The sequence below is a fragment of the Ictidomys tridecemlineatus genome, chromosome 7, assembly GCF_052094955.1.
Source record: "Ictidomys tridecemlineatus isolate mIctTri1 chromosome 7, mIctTri1.hap1, whole genome shotgun sequence".
Classification (NCBI taxonomy): Eukaryota; Metazoa; Chordata; class Mammalia; order Rodentia; family Sciuridae; genus Ictidomys; species Ictidomys tridecemlineatus.
This window is the reverse complement of record NC_135483.1, coordinates 30,640,880-30,657,501: the sequence shown is the minus strand read 5'-3', so window position 1 is coordinate 30,657,501 and position 16,622 is coordinate 30,640,880. Positions and strand designations below refer to the sequence as shown.

Genomic DNA, 16,622 nt, shown 5'->3' with positions numbered 1-16,622 from the left:
TTATTCTGAAACATATGGACATGGGAAGTGTTTAATTTATTCAAAGAGAAACCAGCACGTGTTGCCAGGGCTTGGGGAGGAGAAGGGGTGGAGGAAGTTCAGGAAGAAGATTGACAAGGCAACCCAGGCTGTGCCGTGAAGGACATTGAAGCAGTGTTTGGGAAAAACAAAATTCAAAACGCAGCTATTTATATACAGAATTATATTCCTAAACGCAGTGTGTTCACAGGATGGTTTCCCTCTCTTCTCCCAAGTTAATTCTGAACACTAAAATACTTATGTTCTGAGAACACAGAAAGATTCATTTAACATGCCTAAGTATTTTTTTTCACTTGAAACATTTATTTTTTTTTAAAAAAAATTTCAATCTGCTGCTTTGTTTCTTTCTGTTTTTAATTAAACTGACTTTTGGCAGTCATTTTTGCTGGGTGATCCACATGGGATTGAACCTTTTGTGACTCATCACAATTTGTAAGTTCTAAAAACATTAGGCAGTTTAGATGGATCATATTTTTTTAAAATGCTTATTTATATAGTGCTACCTTGCATGTAATAATGTAATAGCAGACACCTGAAAAATGTGAGTTTTGAACTGAGAATTCAGCTTCATTTTTGATTGGCTCCAGAGTACAGAGTGCTGTGCGCTAGGCTTTTTCTGCATAGTGGGGATGGATTCACTGAATAGAAATAATCTAACATGGGTGAACACAAGCCAGAAAATAGAGGACAGGCCATATTGAAGAGGATCCCATGTGTGATATTTAGATAGGGAGTGTTCAGAGGTTTTCTAAATAAGAAATTTGCATGTATAAGTGCTTTGCCTTGATAAGATTAATTTTTAATGTAGTTTGGAGGATTAGAGAAAAGTTGGGAGTCTTGTGCAATCATTTCCAGCCAGCAATGAGCAGCTGTGCAGCAGAGAGCACAGTGCTCGGGAAGTTCAAGCATTCACCAGACAACGCCGTGTTCCCCATCCAGTGTTAAGGATTTTAAATTGCCGAGAACTCTTTAATTATTTTTTAATGAAAAACTATTTTTTCAACTAGGAAATTGGCCTGTTTTTATGATTTTTATATATGGTTCAAACGCTTTTAAAAATGTGGGGTACAAAAAGCTCATTCAGAAAAAAGATAGGTAAGGACTTGAACTTGAGTGATAGAAATAGAAAGGAGCAGTGACTTTAAGACATATGATTGAACAGCAAACAAAACAAAAACAAGATCTGGTAGCTGTTGGATATTTAATTAGAAATAATTACTCTGAAAGTCAGGGGGGACAAAGATCAAATCCACAGATAAAAATTCGAGAATTATCTACTGAGAAAGTTTCATTAGAAGGAACTTAGAAGAGTAGCCAAATATAGGAAAATGGTGACAGATCAATGAAGAGCTGGGAGAGCTGGGAGAGTCTGGGTGTTTTAATATCCTGGTTATGAGGGAGAGCGCCAGGACAAATGGGCAGAATGACAGCTCTGGCCTTGGTGGTTAGATATTGACCAGTTGACTGGTGATGAGAATAGTGAGTCAGAAATTAGAGAACAGAATTGGAAAGTGAGAAGAAGAAAGCAATGGATTTAATCTTTTGTGGAGTTTGTCAGGGAAGAGAAGTGGGAAAAAAAGGAATAGATTGAAGTCATAGCAAACAGAGGTTGTAAAGATTCAAAGATACAAAGGGGAAAGATACAGTAGGAGGCAGGCATGAAAGATATAGGCAAAAGAGAAGCTTATGATTACATGAAAGTTTAGGAGGAGATGAGAAGTTTAGGTAGGGAAATTGTCTTTGTAGTTCATGCAAGAATAAGTCAAAATGTCTCAGAAAATTGTAATGATAATGGAGTGGATTTAATTATTCTGAAGACAATAATCCAAAACTTCAGTTTTAGGGTAGTATTTATTTGCAGTGATATTTATTTAAAAATGAGTATAAGGTTATTCCTGCTTATTTCTTTGGCTAAGATAAATACTTCCTGTAATTTGAACATGGAGGACATTTTCTGAAGTGCATGTTTAGGATAATCACAAACATAACCAGGTCTCTATGATAAATGCTTTAGACCAATTACTGACATGCTCAATTGAATTCTAATACCTCCCATGAAATGACTTTAGTACAAGTGAAATGACAGCTGCACTGCAGTGAGAGGACACATAAAGCTTTGCATTAGCTTGTCTCCAAGGTTACCATCTGTGCTGATCTGAAGTGGCAGTGTGTGGGCTTTCTCAACCTGTGCCAAGACCATATTTTAGGGTAGGTATCAGTAGGGTCTAAGAACAGCTTGGAAGGTATTTGAATCTTTATTTGGGTGACATCATACTGATCCTCATCACTCAATTGTTCTAGAGAGATGAATTTCCATATCTTTCCCGCTCGAAATTTTGTGTGATCATTGCAGTAATAGCTAGGATGTCAGGATTGACCCCCACATTGCATATATAAACAATGAAATATGAATTTACTCATCCTACCACTAGACTATATTCTGTATAAAATTGAGAGGCAGGCAGATTTGGGGAATGGACTTCTGCTCTGGAGCTTTAATAACTAATATAAAATTTTCAAGCAAATATAAAAATTAGCTTAAAAGTAGACATGTTTTAGAAGCATCAAAACTTTAAATATGGCAAAAATTAAGGAAATAGTATTTTTATAGTTAAAAACGAAAAGAGACCTTTTCTTTTAGTTTAGCGTTCTATGGAATTTTGCATTTCATGAATAGAATTTGTATTACAGGATAAGGATTTTTTTAATGAATGAAAAAAATTGATATCACCTGCCACATAGTAAGGTTAAAGAAATGATAATGGAAATGGTCATGATGCCAGAAATTCCTCAGAAGTACAGAAGTTTATTCATATTTTATGAATGTTTATTGAACATCTTTTTTGGCTCAGGCATGGTGCTATGCCTTAGGTTTGCAAGTTTCTTAAGATCTGCTGTCTGTCCTCAAGGAATTTATAATCTAGAGGGAATACAGACCAGCATGAAGGAATTAGACCAGCCTTTCTAATGGTTTTCATGAATTGTGAAAAAGTTGTTATCAAAGAACTTGGGAGACTGTGCTTGATGGGGATTTGGAAAGTTTTGGAGAAAGGCTATCCGTGTCCAGAAGCCAGCCAAGTAGAGGAGAAGGAAGGAGATGCATGTACAAAGGGTGGATCACAGAAAGGCTACTTGCTAAATGATTGAAGGCTACATGCCTTGGACTTTGCTTTGATCCTTGAAAAATTTCAAAAGTAAGATGAGAAGTGAAAGAAAACATTGAGTCCCTGAGAAGAATCTGAACTTGATAGTGTAGGCTGGGCTTAGGAAAGAACATGATAACCAAAAAGTTGAATCTGAACAGGGAATTTAGGTTAAAGAATATCCATCCATAGGGTTAGTTCATGGAGGAACCAGGAAGCAAGGAAAAGCCTTTTCATTTAATATGATAATAAAAAGCATCTACCCTATAAAATTCAAAAATGTTCTAATATTTGCTTGATAATTTGTTTTGCTAACATATATATTGAACCTTTATCATAAAAGTATTTTTTCCTTACCTAATACATTATATTGCTCACATTATGCCCATCATCTCTTATGGTGCCCTGGATGGAGTTTGAATATATATTTCCTTATCAGCCACTTAATACATCAGCTAAAACAAATCTAGTGGAGCATTGATCAAACCCAGTTTGAAATTATGCTGTCGTGGGTTTTTAAAAAATTTTTTTAGTTGGACACAATACCTTTATTTTATTTGTTTTTATGTGATGCTATGGATCTTACCCAGCACCTCGCAAATGCTAGGCTCTACTGCTGAGCCAGAACCCCAGCCCTGTCATGTTTTTGTATACCCTTTGAATCCAAACTACCTTTCTTTAAGCAAAGCAAAGTTATATATATATATATATATATATATATATATATATATATTATATATATATATACATACATATATATATGTATATATATATAGCTATGGTCAAAATCTTTGGACATTTTGATTTTTTTAATTTATTTATTTATTTTAGTTAGGTATATATGACAGCAGAATGCATTTGATTCATTGTACACAATTGCAGCACAACTTTACATCTATGGCTGTACATGATGTAATGTCACACTATGTGGGCAGTCATACTTGTACCTAGGGTAATGATATACATCTCATTCTACCATCTCTCCTGCCCCCCTGCACCTTCCCTCCTCTTCCTCCCTTTTGCCCAAAGTTCCTCCATTTTCCCCATGCCCTGGCCCCTGCCCCCTTTATGGATCAGCATCCACTTATCAGAGAGAACATTCTGCCTTTGGTTTGGTTTTTTGGGATTGGCTTACTTGGCTTACCATGGTATTCTCCAACTCCATACAGTTACCTGCAAATGCCATAATTTTGATTTTTATTCCAAGTAAATTTTTATAGGTTTATTATCTTAAATATAGGATATGCAAAACCTGTTTTTATGTAATAGTTTATTTAAACCAATATTCATGGAATTTTAAGATTTTTTTTAATGTTACAAACTCTTTCATGGGACTAGATTATGAAAATGCTTCTTTTGCTGAAATAAAATCACTTTAGCAAAGTTATTTTAGACATTGTGTTACCAAATGCAAAGTAATTACAACTACATGAACTTAATATAGTATTCTTTTCACTGGATTTGAAGCCTAAAGTCTTATTCCTGAATAAAATGATTAAAATAACTATTTTGATGAAGTGTCATCCCTGTAATCTTTTGTTGTGTTCAAGGCTATTCACAATTTTAATGCATATACTAAATGGAGAGGAGTCTTGCATTAAATTTGCATACTATTTTCATTAACTTTGTGGTAAAATAGTGACCTAAAGAGTACAATTATTTCGATTTATAATTTACAATGCTGGCTGAGGATTCAGGGGGAAGTCAACTCATTCCATGTATTTTGAAAAGTTTCCTCCAACCTGAAAATAAGCTGCTTTTCTCTTGTGGCAAAGGGGCAGATGGTGGTTCATAAGAGTGTTAGAATTTTGGCTGAAAGCTATAAATTCATACTCAAGTGTGGAAACTCATGTCAGAGATTTGTATAAGGATTATGAATCACCAAAATGAACAGAAAATTTAAATTTGCCTGAAGATCCTAAAGATATTTTCTTTGAAAAAATTGTAATGAATCATTTAAATGTCATTTAAAGGAATAACAAGCCCACTACTGAGGGCTTTGAAAAACATCACATAATAAAAATATAAATGTAACAGGCACCCAAGGTTTACTGTGAAGAACAACACAAAAAAGATTCTGGGATTCAGTTTCTTTATGTGTTATTTGTACATTCTGTAGAAGAAAACAAATCTGCAAGTGTGGCCTTCAATTTTATACTCTCTCATTCCAAAAAAAAAAAAAAGACTTAGAGTGGATTATATATATATTTGTATAAACAGTATATATTTGCATGCATATGTGCATCTTTATCAAAACAACAGGTTAAAAATTAAAGTTGGCAAGAAAAGGGGGGAAAGGTTTTAAACAGTGAGAGGTTTATGTAGAGGTCTTGCATAGTTTTTAATGAAATGTCACAAATTTGCTTCAGAGTTGTTCATAAGTTAAAGCAAGGAAAGAAGAATAGAATGTTACATTAAAACCCTAGAATAAAAGTAAATGAGAAATTCAGAATAACAGTTTTCTAAGTATTGAAATCTAACAAAATCTTTTCCTCATATTGGAATTTTATGTTTATGTAGGAAACAATTTTTCTCTTGGTGGATATTGCAACAAACCTAATAGCAGATTTCATAGACTTTGTTTTGGTTATTTATTATTTTCTTTAATGATTTGTCTAGATGCAAACTCTTGGGAAAACTCCAAAGTTTAATTCAGTAAAAGAAATTGGATTAGATATTCAAATAATGACAATCAGATACAGAGTTCTCTAAAGTTAGAATTAAGTATATCCAGGAGAATGAGTTCCATACATATTTTTCTTAGATAAAAATATGGCAATACAGAATGTGAAAGACTGAACAGAACTATTTTAGTGATAGAATTTGGAGTTTCCGTGTTCACAGTATATAATTCTATAAGCTTTAACAGTTGGCCAAGGAAAGGGTAGAACTGAAAGGCTCTTTTGGAATGTAAGCAGATGATTTAGGACACGGGCTTTCATTGCTGCTTATCCCACTGCCTCTCAAAATCACCCTGGTAGTAAGGGTCTGGCAAAATTAGAATCTGTTAGAATTAGAGCTTAAATGTGCATGCATTTAAGCATGCACACAACAATTTTCATAACTCTATGAAATTAAAACTCATGGTCTAAACATAGAAGCATTATTTCATTTTTAAATAATGCTTCTATGTTTAGACCATGAGTTTTAATGTGTAAATACTGTATTCTATTAATCTTTGTATCAGTACTCAGTTTGAGCATGGTAAATAGGAGGACACAATAAATATTTTGTGAACTTATGATCGAAGTAAGCTGAAGTTTGATATTTAAAATTAATAAATCAAATATGTAAAATTTTCAACAAATAGTGGGCTTATTCCACCTCCCCTCTGTCCCTTGTCTACCTGTTTGCAGTAGACACAAAATCATAACCCTTTGCAGGTTAAGGTCATTGAGTTTCAAACATGTAGCGGATACTGCTGGTTTTCTCCAAGTTTCTACTCCCCACCTTCCTAACTGTTTGTCAACCCCTTAGTTGTAGTTGGGCATATAGATGCCTAAAATAATAGCTTCCTTTGAGGAAGATGGACAAGTGAGTAAGCTCTGCCCAGTAAAATGTGAGCAGCAATGTCATGTGTAAATTTTAGGACATGTCCTTCTTTTTTTTTTTTTTTTTTTTCTTCTTCTTTATTTGCTGGCTGGAATGCAGATATATTCTCTGGGGCTCAGCAGCCTCTGAGACCATGAAGAAGCACATGTTGAGAATGGGGAAATGACAAGAAAGAAGGAGCCACATCCTTCGTGTTCTTAGAGTGGTTGTATCCTCCTTGAACTTGAGATTTATTTGTATAGAGATAAATAAAGTGCCTTTTTCTAAGCCATTTTGATTTGGGATTATTTTTGAAACTTGTAACAAAGCTTTGTTAGTAGTGATTTGGGACATCCTCCTTGAGAGATTCTTCCCAATTCCCTATGACTGCATGGAAGCCCCTCTTCTATGCTCCCATACGCCTGCTCTGTGCCTTTTGGAGAGCACTTTCTCTATTTTGTTAAAATATTTACATGGCTCATTCTTTGAGAGCGGGGCCATTATCCTTTTCATGTTTCATGGATCTTTATGTTCAAGCTGTACCTGTGATAGCATTAGTGCACATAGTACATGCTCTGTAAATGTTTCATGAATGGAAGGACAAGAACTCATTCAAATGCTACTATAATACTGAATTCTTTATACTGTAAGAAAAATTAGTTGAAATCTATAGGACCCTATATACAGTAGATGCTCAGTAAATGTGTATGGAAATGAGAGTTATGTGAGTACACTCTGGCTTTCCTTCTCTGTACTACTGAATATAAATTCCTGTTCACTTAGATTTATTTGTAGCTAAGGATTTTTTGTTGTTGTTAAAGTCTAAGATGTGATCCTAACTCATGCCAAGGATTTATTTTTTTTAGTATATTCTATGGATTAATTGGAATCCTTGTTCTGATACTTTTATCACAAATATATAATAAATATAAAAATATTTAGAGAGCATAATCTTAAGGAGAAAAAAATCGTTGTCTCCAAAAACACATGTTACTGTTTCCCTGTATTCTCTTCTCCAAGGAATGAACATTTTAATAACCGTTCAATTGATTTTAAAGGTAAGGCATTCATCTCATCATGTGGCTGCTTTAATTTTATCTTTGGTTTATGAAATGTCTTGTATTTCCAGAAAAAAATTATGTTTGATTTCATGTGCCTTATATCAACTGGCTGAAATACATCTGTAGAAATCATATAGAACAGATACAGGAGACATCACGGTCTTCCTTTCCTTTTTAGGTCCTCTCAAACTGTGAGTAGGTGGTTTGTGCATCCTTCAGTATCGAAGTGAAGAGGTGCCAGCGGTCTTCCGACGTGGACCTACTGATTCCCTATTCTGAAATCAAGAGGCGACTCCTCTGCAAATTGCTGCAATGTCTGTATCTAATCTATCATGGTGAGTGAATTTCTTTCTAAACTTAAATGCTAATAAATGTCTATCGCAAGCAACATTTTTTGAGAGAGTTGTACAGTTTGAACTTGGGAAGAAAGAGAAGGTCAAAAATTTGGTTTCTAGGGATTTTTGTCTTATTTCAGGGTGAAGAGAGCAACCCCAAATTAAAAGTTTGACAGTGTCAGTGCAGTGACTTGGGGCTCTGGAAAAGGTTTAGAGCTCTTGTGGAATCCCAGTGCCATCCAGTAGCTTTCTTCCCTCTTTACCAAGGTGGGGCAGGGGAGGAATACAATATCCCTTAGTGTTCTCTAGCTGTGGCATATTTTTTGATGTAGAACTAGCAAGTTTTAAATATGGCTGTCAGAATAGCATTCATATTTGCTCATCAGTGCCTTTTTCTTTAGATTTCACATTTCAACAAATCTACCCAAGTTAAACTGAATGGAACTCAAATATGGGAGAGAAAATTCCATTATAGATACATCTCTCTAAAGAGCTGGCATGCTCAATAATCTTTGACTTTTAGTTCATGTTTAAAAGCTGTCTGTAATATTAAAAAAGAAATATAAAGATACTTTTCTGGAAAATCATCAGTTTTTCTATGGCAATGAAGAGCAACACTAGCAGGGATGAATTTAAAGACATTTTATTGAACTTTGGTTTTTATATAAACAGCTGAATCAGTTATATCTCTATAAATTTACAGTATTCAATACATGAATATAAGAGAAATCTGTTAATCTTTTCCATTTCCTTAAGAGTCCATTTCATTTTGTGCTAGAATGTGGATAGAATCAGATTAGAGAGTTGTTTCCTGATTCAACCTAGCTCCATAATTTTTTTTTTGTTGTTAGATAAGTAATTTCTTTGGGGCAAAGCATATAATTATTTGTTTAAATTTAGAATAGTATTTCTGAAGGACCTAATTGTTATGGACTCCCTAGAATGTTTCTCTGCCTCCTCGGGCTTGGGTGCTGAAGAAGTCAGTTAAAAATAAATAAATAAACAGACAATCAAGTAAATAAATAAAAGAATCAAGAGAGTTAAAATATAGTCTATAAAATTGAAAAAAAGGTATTTAAATTGTGATTATTACTGTACAATTTTTATACTATTAAAATAAAATTATTAATTTTTTAAAAACTTTATTTCTGTAGAACTTTTAAGCAATTTCAAATCCATTTATTTGACGGTGGTATACGCCTGGCAAACATGCATGGGAGGTGATTCCTCAAAAAGCAGATGGTATGCCAAATAAATAAAAGGAAAGGAGAAAGGAAGGGGGGAAAGGCAGAGAAGGGGAAGGAGGGGAAGAGTAGAAAGAAGAAGAGGAGATTAAAACAGAGGATTGGCTGGGTGTGGTTTCGCATGCCTGTGATCCCATCCACTCAGAAGGCTGAAGCAGGAGCATCACAAGTTCAAAGCTAGCTTTAGCAATTGAGTGAGGCCCCAAGCAACTTAGTGATACACTGTCTCTAAATAAAATACAAAAAAAAAAAAAAAAAAAAAAAGGACTGGGGATGTGGCTCAGTGGTTAATCGCCCCTGTACAATTGCTTATCTAACCAAAAATAAATCATTAATCGTCCAGTACAAAACAACAAACCCTGAACAAACAAACAAACAAAGAAACCCCCCAGAGGATTGTCACATCTCAAGGTAGGGTGCAGTATGGCCAGGTTTATAGTTAGGAGGAGTTGACATCACCGTCCTTGTGTACCTCTATTAGTAACTGCTTTATGTTATGTGGTTTGATTTAGAACCTTTCAAAGCACAGAGACCTCCACAGTTTCCCTCAGCTTCCATGTCCTGTTTCCTGACCAATTGCCTAGCACTGCTCCTAGAATTAGTAGATGTTCTGTAAATGCATGCTGTAGAAATGAGTGAATTCAAAATGCAAAGCAGGTAAATCAATGGTAAATACAGGCTATTGTTCTAAATGAAGTGATGTGGGTATCTTGTAGAGTGTGTATGTTAGAAATTTGTAAGAATTCTTTCACCATCTCAGGATTCAATGTTACAGAAACAGTGCTTGGATGTCCCTCAACAGTATCCATGGCTGTGCTGGGAGGTCTGTTGCTCTACCAGTGCGGCCCACCAGGCTGTAGGGTTTGGCACTCCCTTCCCCCTCTCTGCCCTTCAGCTGCCCCCGTGCTGGTACAGGAGAACAGAAAGTAAACCTAATATACAAAACACTGTTTTGTGTCACTTACACTTAGTTTAGGAATCATTAACCTTCATTTTTTCCACCTTAACCTTCATAACTCTTTCCTATATCCTAACATGTTTCTAGTCTACATTTTGAGAAGCCTTGTCTTATAAATATTTGAATAGAGATTCTCATTAACCCATCCATTCTCTAGGGGAATAATTCATAAAGTCACATTAATTGAATGAGATTATTATAGTCCATAATCTGGCTCAGTTTTGAAAATCCAGAAACTCAAACATGAAAATATTGACTGATATTGGAAAATAAATTGTGTTGAAATTGTGTCCACAGAGTATTCATTTAAAGTGAAATATATACCTTAGGCACAGGGAGGCTTGATTTGTCCTGACTAGTCCATTCTCTAACTGTTCTGGAAAACTGTGTGGGGATTTAACCAGCAGTTTGGTGGATGAAGATCATATAATCACAGCAAGGAGAGTACTGTGCTTCCCACGAATTGTTCAGAGGAACCCAGATGGGGCACACCTGTCAGTAAAGCATGTCTGAAGTTATTGTCAACCTGTCAGCAATTATCTCTGTGATCCTTCTAAATTCTACTTTTTTAAGACTCCCCTCTGCTTGGCTTTCTTGTTTATGTAGTACATAGCTACCTTTAATCAAAATATACTTCCATCGGTGGACATTTTGGTCTTCTCACCATGACATTGTGTATAGTTTCCAACCAATTCCATGTGTGGATTTTAATTTAATTCTGAGACATAATGAGTGTGGATATATGGTATGCTAAGTATCATCCTAATATGTAACCTAGGGATTTAGAAAATATGGTTTAAATTCTTACATTCATGTATACAACTATCCATGTATACAGCCAATTGAATTTTAAGTTCTCCTGGCTTAAAAATACCCAACATAGGAAAATTATCTTTTTATATATTAAAAAAAACTTGTTGCTCTAGTAGTTATATGTATGACACTTGAAGAAATATGTAAAATAATTTACCTTTTTATGAAGATTCTCAAAACATACAATCCAGAATACTTCCACGTTTCTAGGAAACCATACTCAGTCAGAAAAGGAGAGTTGTAGGAATTTATTATAAAAGTTACATGGAGATATAAACAGATAGATATTCCATGTATCATCCTGTTTAGTAAGTAATTACAAGAGGAAGATAATGGTTGTGTTGATTCTGGTTGAGATAGAAACAAAAATGTGCAGGATCTATTGTAAACATACACAAACGGGGGCTAGCTCCCAGGCTATGATTTGAGAGAAAGAATTATCTCCAGTAGCAGAGATAATTGACAGGGGATATAAGAAGCCACAAAGAAGTGAAAAAGGATATTGTAACTGTAAAATGAAAAAGGAAATGATATAATGGAAAGGGGAGCTTCGAAGAACTTCCTTCCCAATAATCATCAATCCCCCCTTTTCATGCTTTTAGAATATTTATATAAAATATATGCATATGTATATTTTTAAATGTATGACTTTTGTAACCTGTAAACTAAGCAAATATTATCATTACATAGCCTTTACCATATATCAGGCAATCTTCTAGACATTCTATAAATATTAACCCACATAACCCTGATAGCAATTTCCTTGAGAAGAATGTAGTATTGTTATTTACATAATAATAAAAGCAAGGCATAGAAAACCAAGTAACCTGCTTGATATGATGAAGATACTATGTAGAAGGTTTGTAAAGGACTGAAGGCAACCAGGCTCAAATCAGTGCCCCTCACTACTAAATTTACTTCCGACATAGAAATGTCCTTGCTCTGTGTCCTAGTTCCCATTTCCAAACAGAATGTCTGAATTTCCTTCAATATGGATGTTCTGTGGCTTCTCTTGGAAGGGAGTATCTGGACTTGGGAACACTAGTGGGCACTAGACAGTATTGGGCTTGGGCAGTGGTGAAACAGGTGATGAGTTCTCTAATTCCTGGAGTAGAGAAGCTAAGGAGGTTGATTTTTATCAGAAACTTAGTGGATGTTACAAAATTATATAAAGTGAGTTCTCTAAACTAAAAAGTGAAAGTCTTAGTATAACTATAAAATATAAGACTTAGTTCCACTTGTTGCTTTATGTTCTAGAAGTTGTTAGATTTTCATCTTGATACAAAGGAAGCGTAGCAAAGAGGTATGAGCACTTTGCCGTAATGCAACCTCAATATCTATTCAATTGCCCATCTCATAGTAACTCTCCACTACTAAGTCAAGTGCTTTCTGTTCCCACAGGAGCTGCAACACTTTCAACATCCACTTACACATGTTGACTGGTATTTGGAGAGAGTTCCTAGTAATGGCTTATTTGTTTTTGCCAAATTATAGCTTTTTGACCTCAAATTGTTTTGCACTTTAATGCCTGCCCACAAACATTTCTGTCTCAAAGTATCTTAAAGATGGTCTGACATTCGTTGGAGATGGATGTAATTCAACTAGAGCCAAGAATGAAAGAAAGAAGTCACTGAAAAAAATAAAAAGTAGCCAGTCCAAATCCATTGAGCATCTATAGCATACAATACCCTGTGCTAAGCTGTGGTGCAAGGTTGATTTCATGTAATGACTACTCCTAATGGGGCTCATATGTTAGCCAGAGGATTGAAAAGTGCTCAGAAGAATGTTTTTGGAAACAAAAAGTATATTTGTTTTCTCCACCTGGAATGAAATGGCTTATTTTTCAGAAGTAAAAATGTGTCTCTCACATTTACTCCTAAATATAAAGAAATATGGGAATTGCAAAGAGGAAAACACTATAGAATATCATAAAGCAACATTTAAAATAACCTGAATCCTACCATTGACAGAAAATCATTGTTAAAAACACAGAGGTATATGGTTTTCTAATGTTTTGACATCTTTTTTGCAAAAACGGACTTACATCATATGGGATATTTTCCAATCTTCTGTTTTTATTGAGTAGTGTCAACCACCATTGCTTGATGGAAGAGTATAGAGTGACATCATTAGGAGAAAATGACTTCACATTACATGATAGTGGTGTTATTTATCTTGCCTCATCTTCTGATGTTCATTTATACTGTTATAAATGCTTCTGTTGTGAGGGAACAAAATTAAAATATTGCTAGGACATAGGTACTGTGCCATTCACAGGGTTTAGAGGGAGCCCATTTTTTCATAGCTACCTGTATCTCAGACATCAGTGCCCCGGAGAAAATAATACATTTTTGAGAATGTATCTTATAAATTTATCTCCATTTTGTATTTTAGAAAAAGACCCATACTATGTACTAACACTTTCACTATATTTAATTCCTTTAAACATTGAGCAATATGCTGATAATTGTCTAAGAAATATTTATTTGCAGTTCACTAGAAGAATATGTTAAAAGTCACCAAACAATCTGTTATGCATGTCTAGACACTGGAAGTATAAATAACTCTGGATTGTGTAAGCTATCAATGTATTGACTAAATTTACAAATGGTGAATGATCTTCATTGAATAGGCATATTGTTTAAAATGTTATTATGAATGTTAGCAAGGTCAATACCCCTCAAAAAGAGGATACAAACTAAATTGAATTCTTTTGTTTATTAAAAATAGTAAATAAAAAGTTATTCATAATTGTAGAATCCCAGGATTGAGAAAAATCCAAAATTAGAAATGCAGAAACTGCTTTGTTAGATTATTCACATTTATTTATATCTAAGTGATTTAATTAATAAATGAAGAAATGAATCATTCCATGATCATCTTTGGTACCTGTATTCAGGAAAAGAAAATTCTGGAGAGACAGAAGGAACCAGTTTATTCTGGGGAGGAGAGAAAGAGCAATCAGAATTTGCAAACTGCTTGTCCTACTTAAGCTCTTATACTGTAAGCTCTCAGGAGCAGTAGTAATATATTTGCAGTGGCAGAGGAAGTAGAAACTTTAATTGTCCCTATTTTGGGAGGAATCAGAATTCAAGAGAGGAAATGTGGTTGAAAGAAGAGTTTAGCCCCAGTTTTGCATTAAAAGATAAAAGATCAGAATCATCAACAGTCTATAATTGTGGAAGAATAAAAAAGAAAGGTTATACATATATATGAAACATTATTTCTAATTGAAAATATAGATTTCTGTGTGATAGAAGCTTAGTTGGAAATATAATTAAATTGAATCATATTAATGAATGACTATTAAATTAAGGTAGAGAGAGGATTTGAGAGACTAAAATCAAAGAATCCTCATGTTAAGAGTAGTTATAATTATAATGGTCAGTTGGTAAATGAAGAGAAAGGGAGTAAAGTAAGTTAAGTTTAGGGGAGAATAAATTAGATGTAAATATCCTAGAAGAAATGAAGAAAGAATAAAATGGACAAAACAGAAGCTCAAGAAAAATGAAAATGTGTCTCCCAAATTACATGAAACTTTAAGGTAAAGTACAACTTTGGCTTAAAATCATTGTACAAAATTGTGCAAGTTTTCATTGTTTTCTGTTCCTAATATGGCTTTTTACATTGAAACCCTTTCATTATCAAAATGATTAATACTATTAGAGTTTGAGATTGACACTTCTTAGAAAATACATCATAATTTTAGAATTCTCAGCTATTTTTAGCTTTGAGCAATATGCCTTTTAAAATAGTCTTTTGAGGACTGGGGTTGTGGCTCAGGGGTGAGGCACTGAGTTTGATCCTCAGCACCACATTAAACAAACAAACAAACAAACTAATTAATTAATAAATACAATAGTCTTTTGAAAATTAAACATTTACAGGAAACCTCCTGAATATTTTCCTCCTTATATCCACCTCAAATTATTTCTCCTTGAAAAATCAAATAATTAGTAAAACAGACTATTTTATTTTTGTTCTTCAATAACAATGCCAACTAGATATAAAACACTTCTTTGAGGGGTATAGTCTGGTAAGTTTTGGTATTGGCCTTTGACTTGGATGTTTTTTTTTTCCCTTCGGGAGTTAATGAGGCTAAGGCTACAGGTTTAATTCCTCTAGGAACTAGTTAGGTCTGTTCTCCTTTGTGGCCAAAGCCTGCACCTGTGACCTTGCCTACCCCTCCTTCTCAAACTTGCCGTTTTGGTCACGGTCATTAGAAGTAGTTAAGTGATCACTACCGACTCACAAGTAGTGTTTAGGGGTGCTGGGTTTGTTGGCTCTGTTCAGCAAAGAATTGAAGAACAGGACATAGATATAGCAAGCAAGAAGAAGGAAAAGAGAGACAGAGATAGATGGAAGTGTGTGTTTGATTGGGTCCCCTGCTTTCATTAAGCAGGAAATTGACATCATCAGAAGACCCATCCATCCATGCTCCTTTGTTCTGCACTTGCCATTTTGCCCTGGCTGCTAAGCTTTTCTGCTAAGCCTTTCTATATCTCCCTCACTAGCACTGGGGAAAAAACAGACATTAAATCATGTACTTTTGAAGAATTGACAGTGGCTCCTGTGTATCATCTTCCTTTTGAATATCATTGAGGTCAAAGAATATAAAGATACACTTTTTTTCTTTTTTTATTGGTTATTCAAAACATTACAAAACTCTTGACATATCATATTTCATACATTCGATATAAGTGGATTATGAACTCCCATTTTTACCCCAAATACAGATTGCAGAATCACATCAATTACACATCCACATTTTTACATAATGCCATATTAGTAACTGTTGTATTCTGCTACCTTTCCTATCCTCTATTATTCCTCCTCCCCTCCCCTCCCATCTTCTCTCTCTACCCCATCTGTTGTAATTTAATTCTTTCTCTTGTTTTTTCCCCTTCCCCTCAAGTTCTCTTATATGTAATTTCGTATGTCAATGAGGTTCTCCTTCCGTTTCCATGCAATTTCTCTTTTCTCTCCCTTTCCCTCCCACCTCATGTCTCTGTTTAAAGTTGATCTTTTCCTCCTGCTCTTCTTCCCTGCTCTGTTCTTAGTTGCTCTCATTATATCAAAGAAGACATTTGGCATTTGCTTTTTAGGGATTGGCTAGCTTCACTTAGCATAATCTGCTCTAATGCCATCCATTTCCCCGCAAATTCCATGATCTTGTCATTTTTTAGTGCTGCATAATACTCCATTGTGTATAAATACCACATTTTTTTTTTTTATCCATTCATCTATTGAAGGGCATCTGGGTTGGTTCCACAGTCTAGCTATTGTGAATTGTGCTACTATGAACATCGATGTGGCAGTATCCCTGTAGTTCGCTCTTTTAAGGTCTTCAGGGAATAGTCCCAGAAGGGCAATAGCTGGGTCAAATGGTGGTTCCATTCCCAGCTTTCCCAGGAAGCTCCATACTGCTTTCCAAATTGGCTGCACCAATTTGCAGTCCCACCAGCAATGTACAAGAGTATCCTTTTCCCCACATCCTC

The 16,622-nt window shown here is 34.7% G+C and overlaps 1 protein-coding gene across 2 annotated transcripts in view; it reads left to right on the top strand.

Annotated features, from left to right (window-relative positions):
• Positions 1-16,622, top strand: part of Oxr1 (oxidation resistance 1) — a 381,332-nt gene that overhangs the window by 71,106 nt on the left and 293,604 nt on the right. For both annotated transcript variants that reach the window (XM_021724665.3, XM_078016782.1), the window contains one exon: positions 7,953-8,109. In XM_021724665.3, coding sequence (XP_021580340.1) covers positions 8,087-8,109 — 23 coding nt within the window. In that variant the 5' untranslated portion in view covers positions 7,953-8,086. The remainder of the gene's footprint in view (positions 1-7,952; positions 8,110-16,622) is intronic.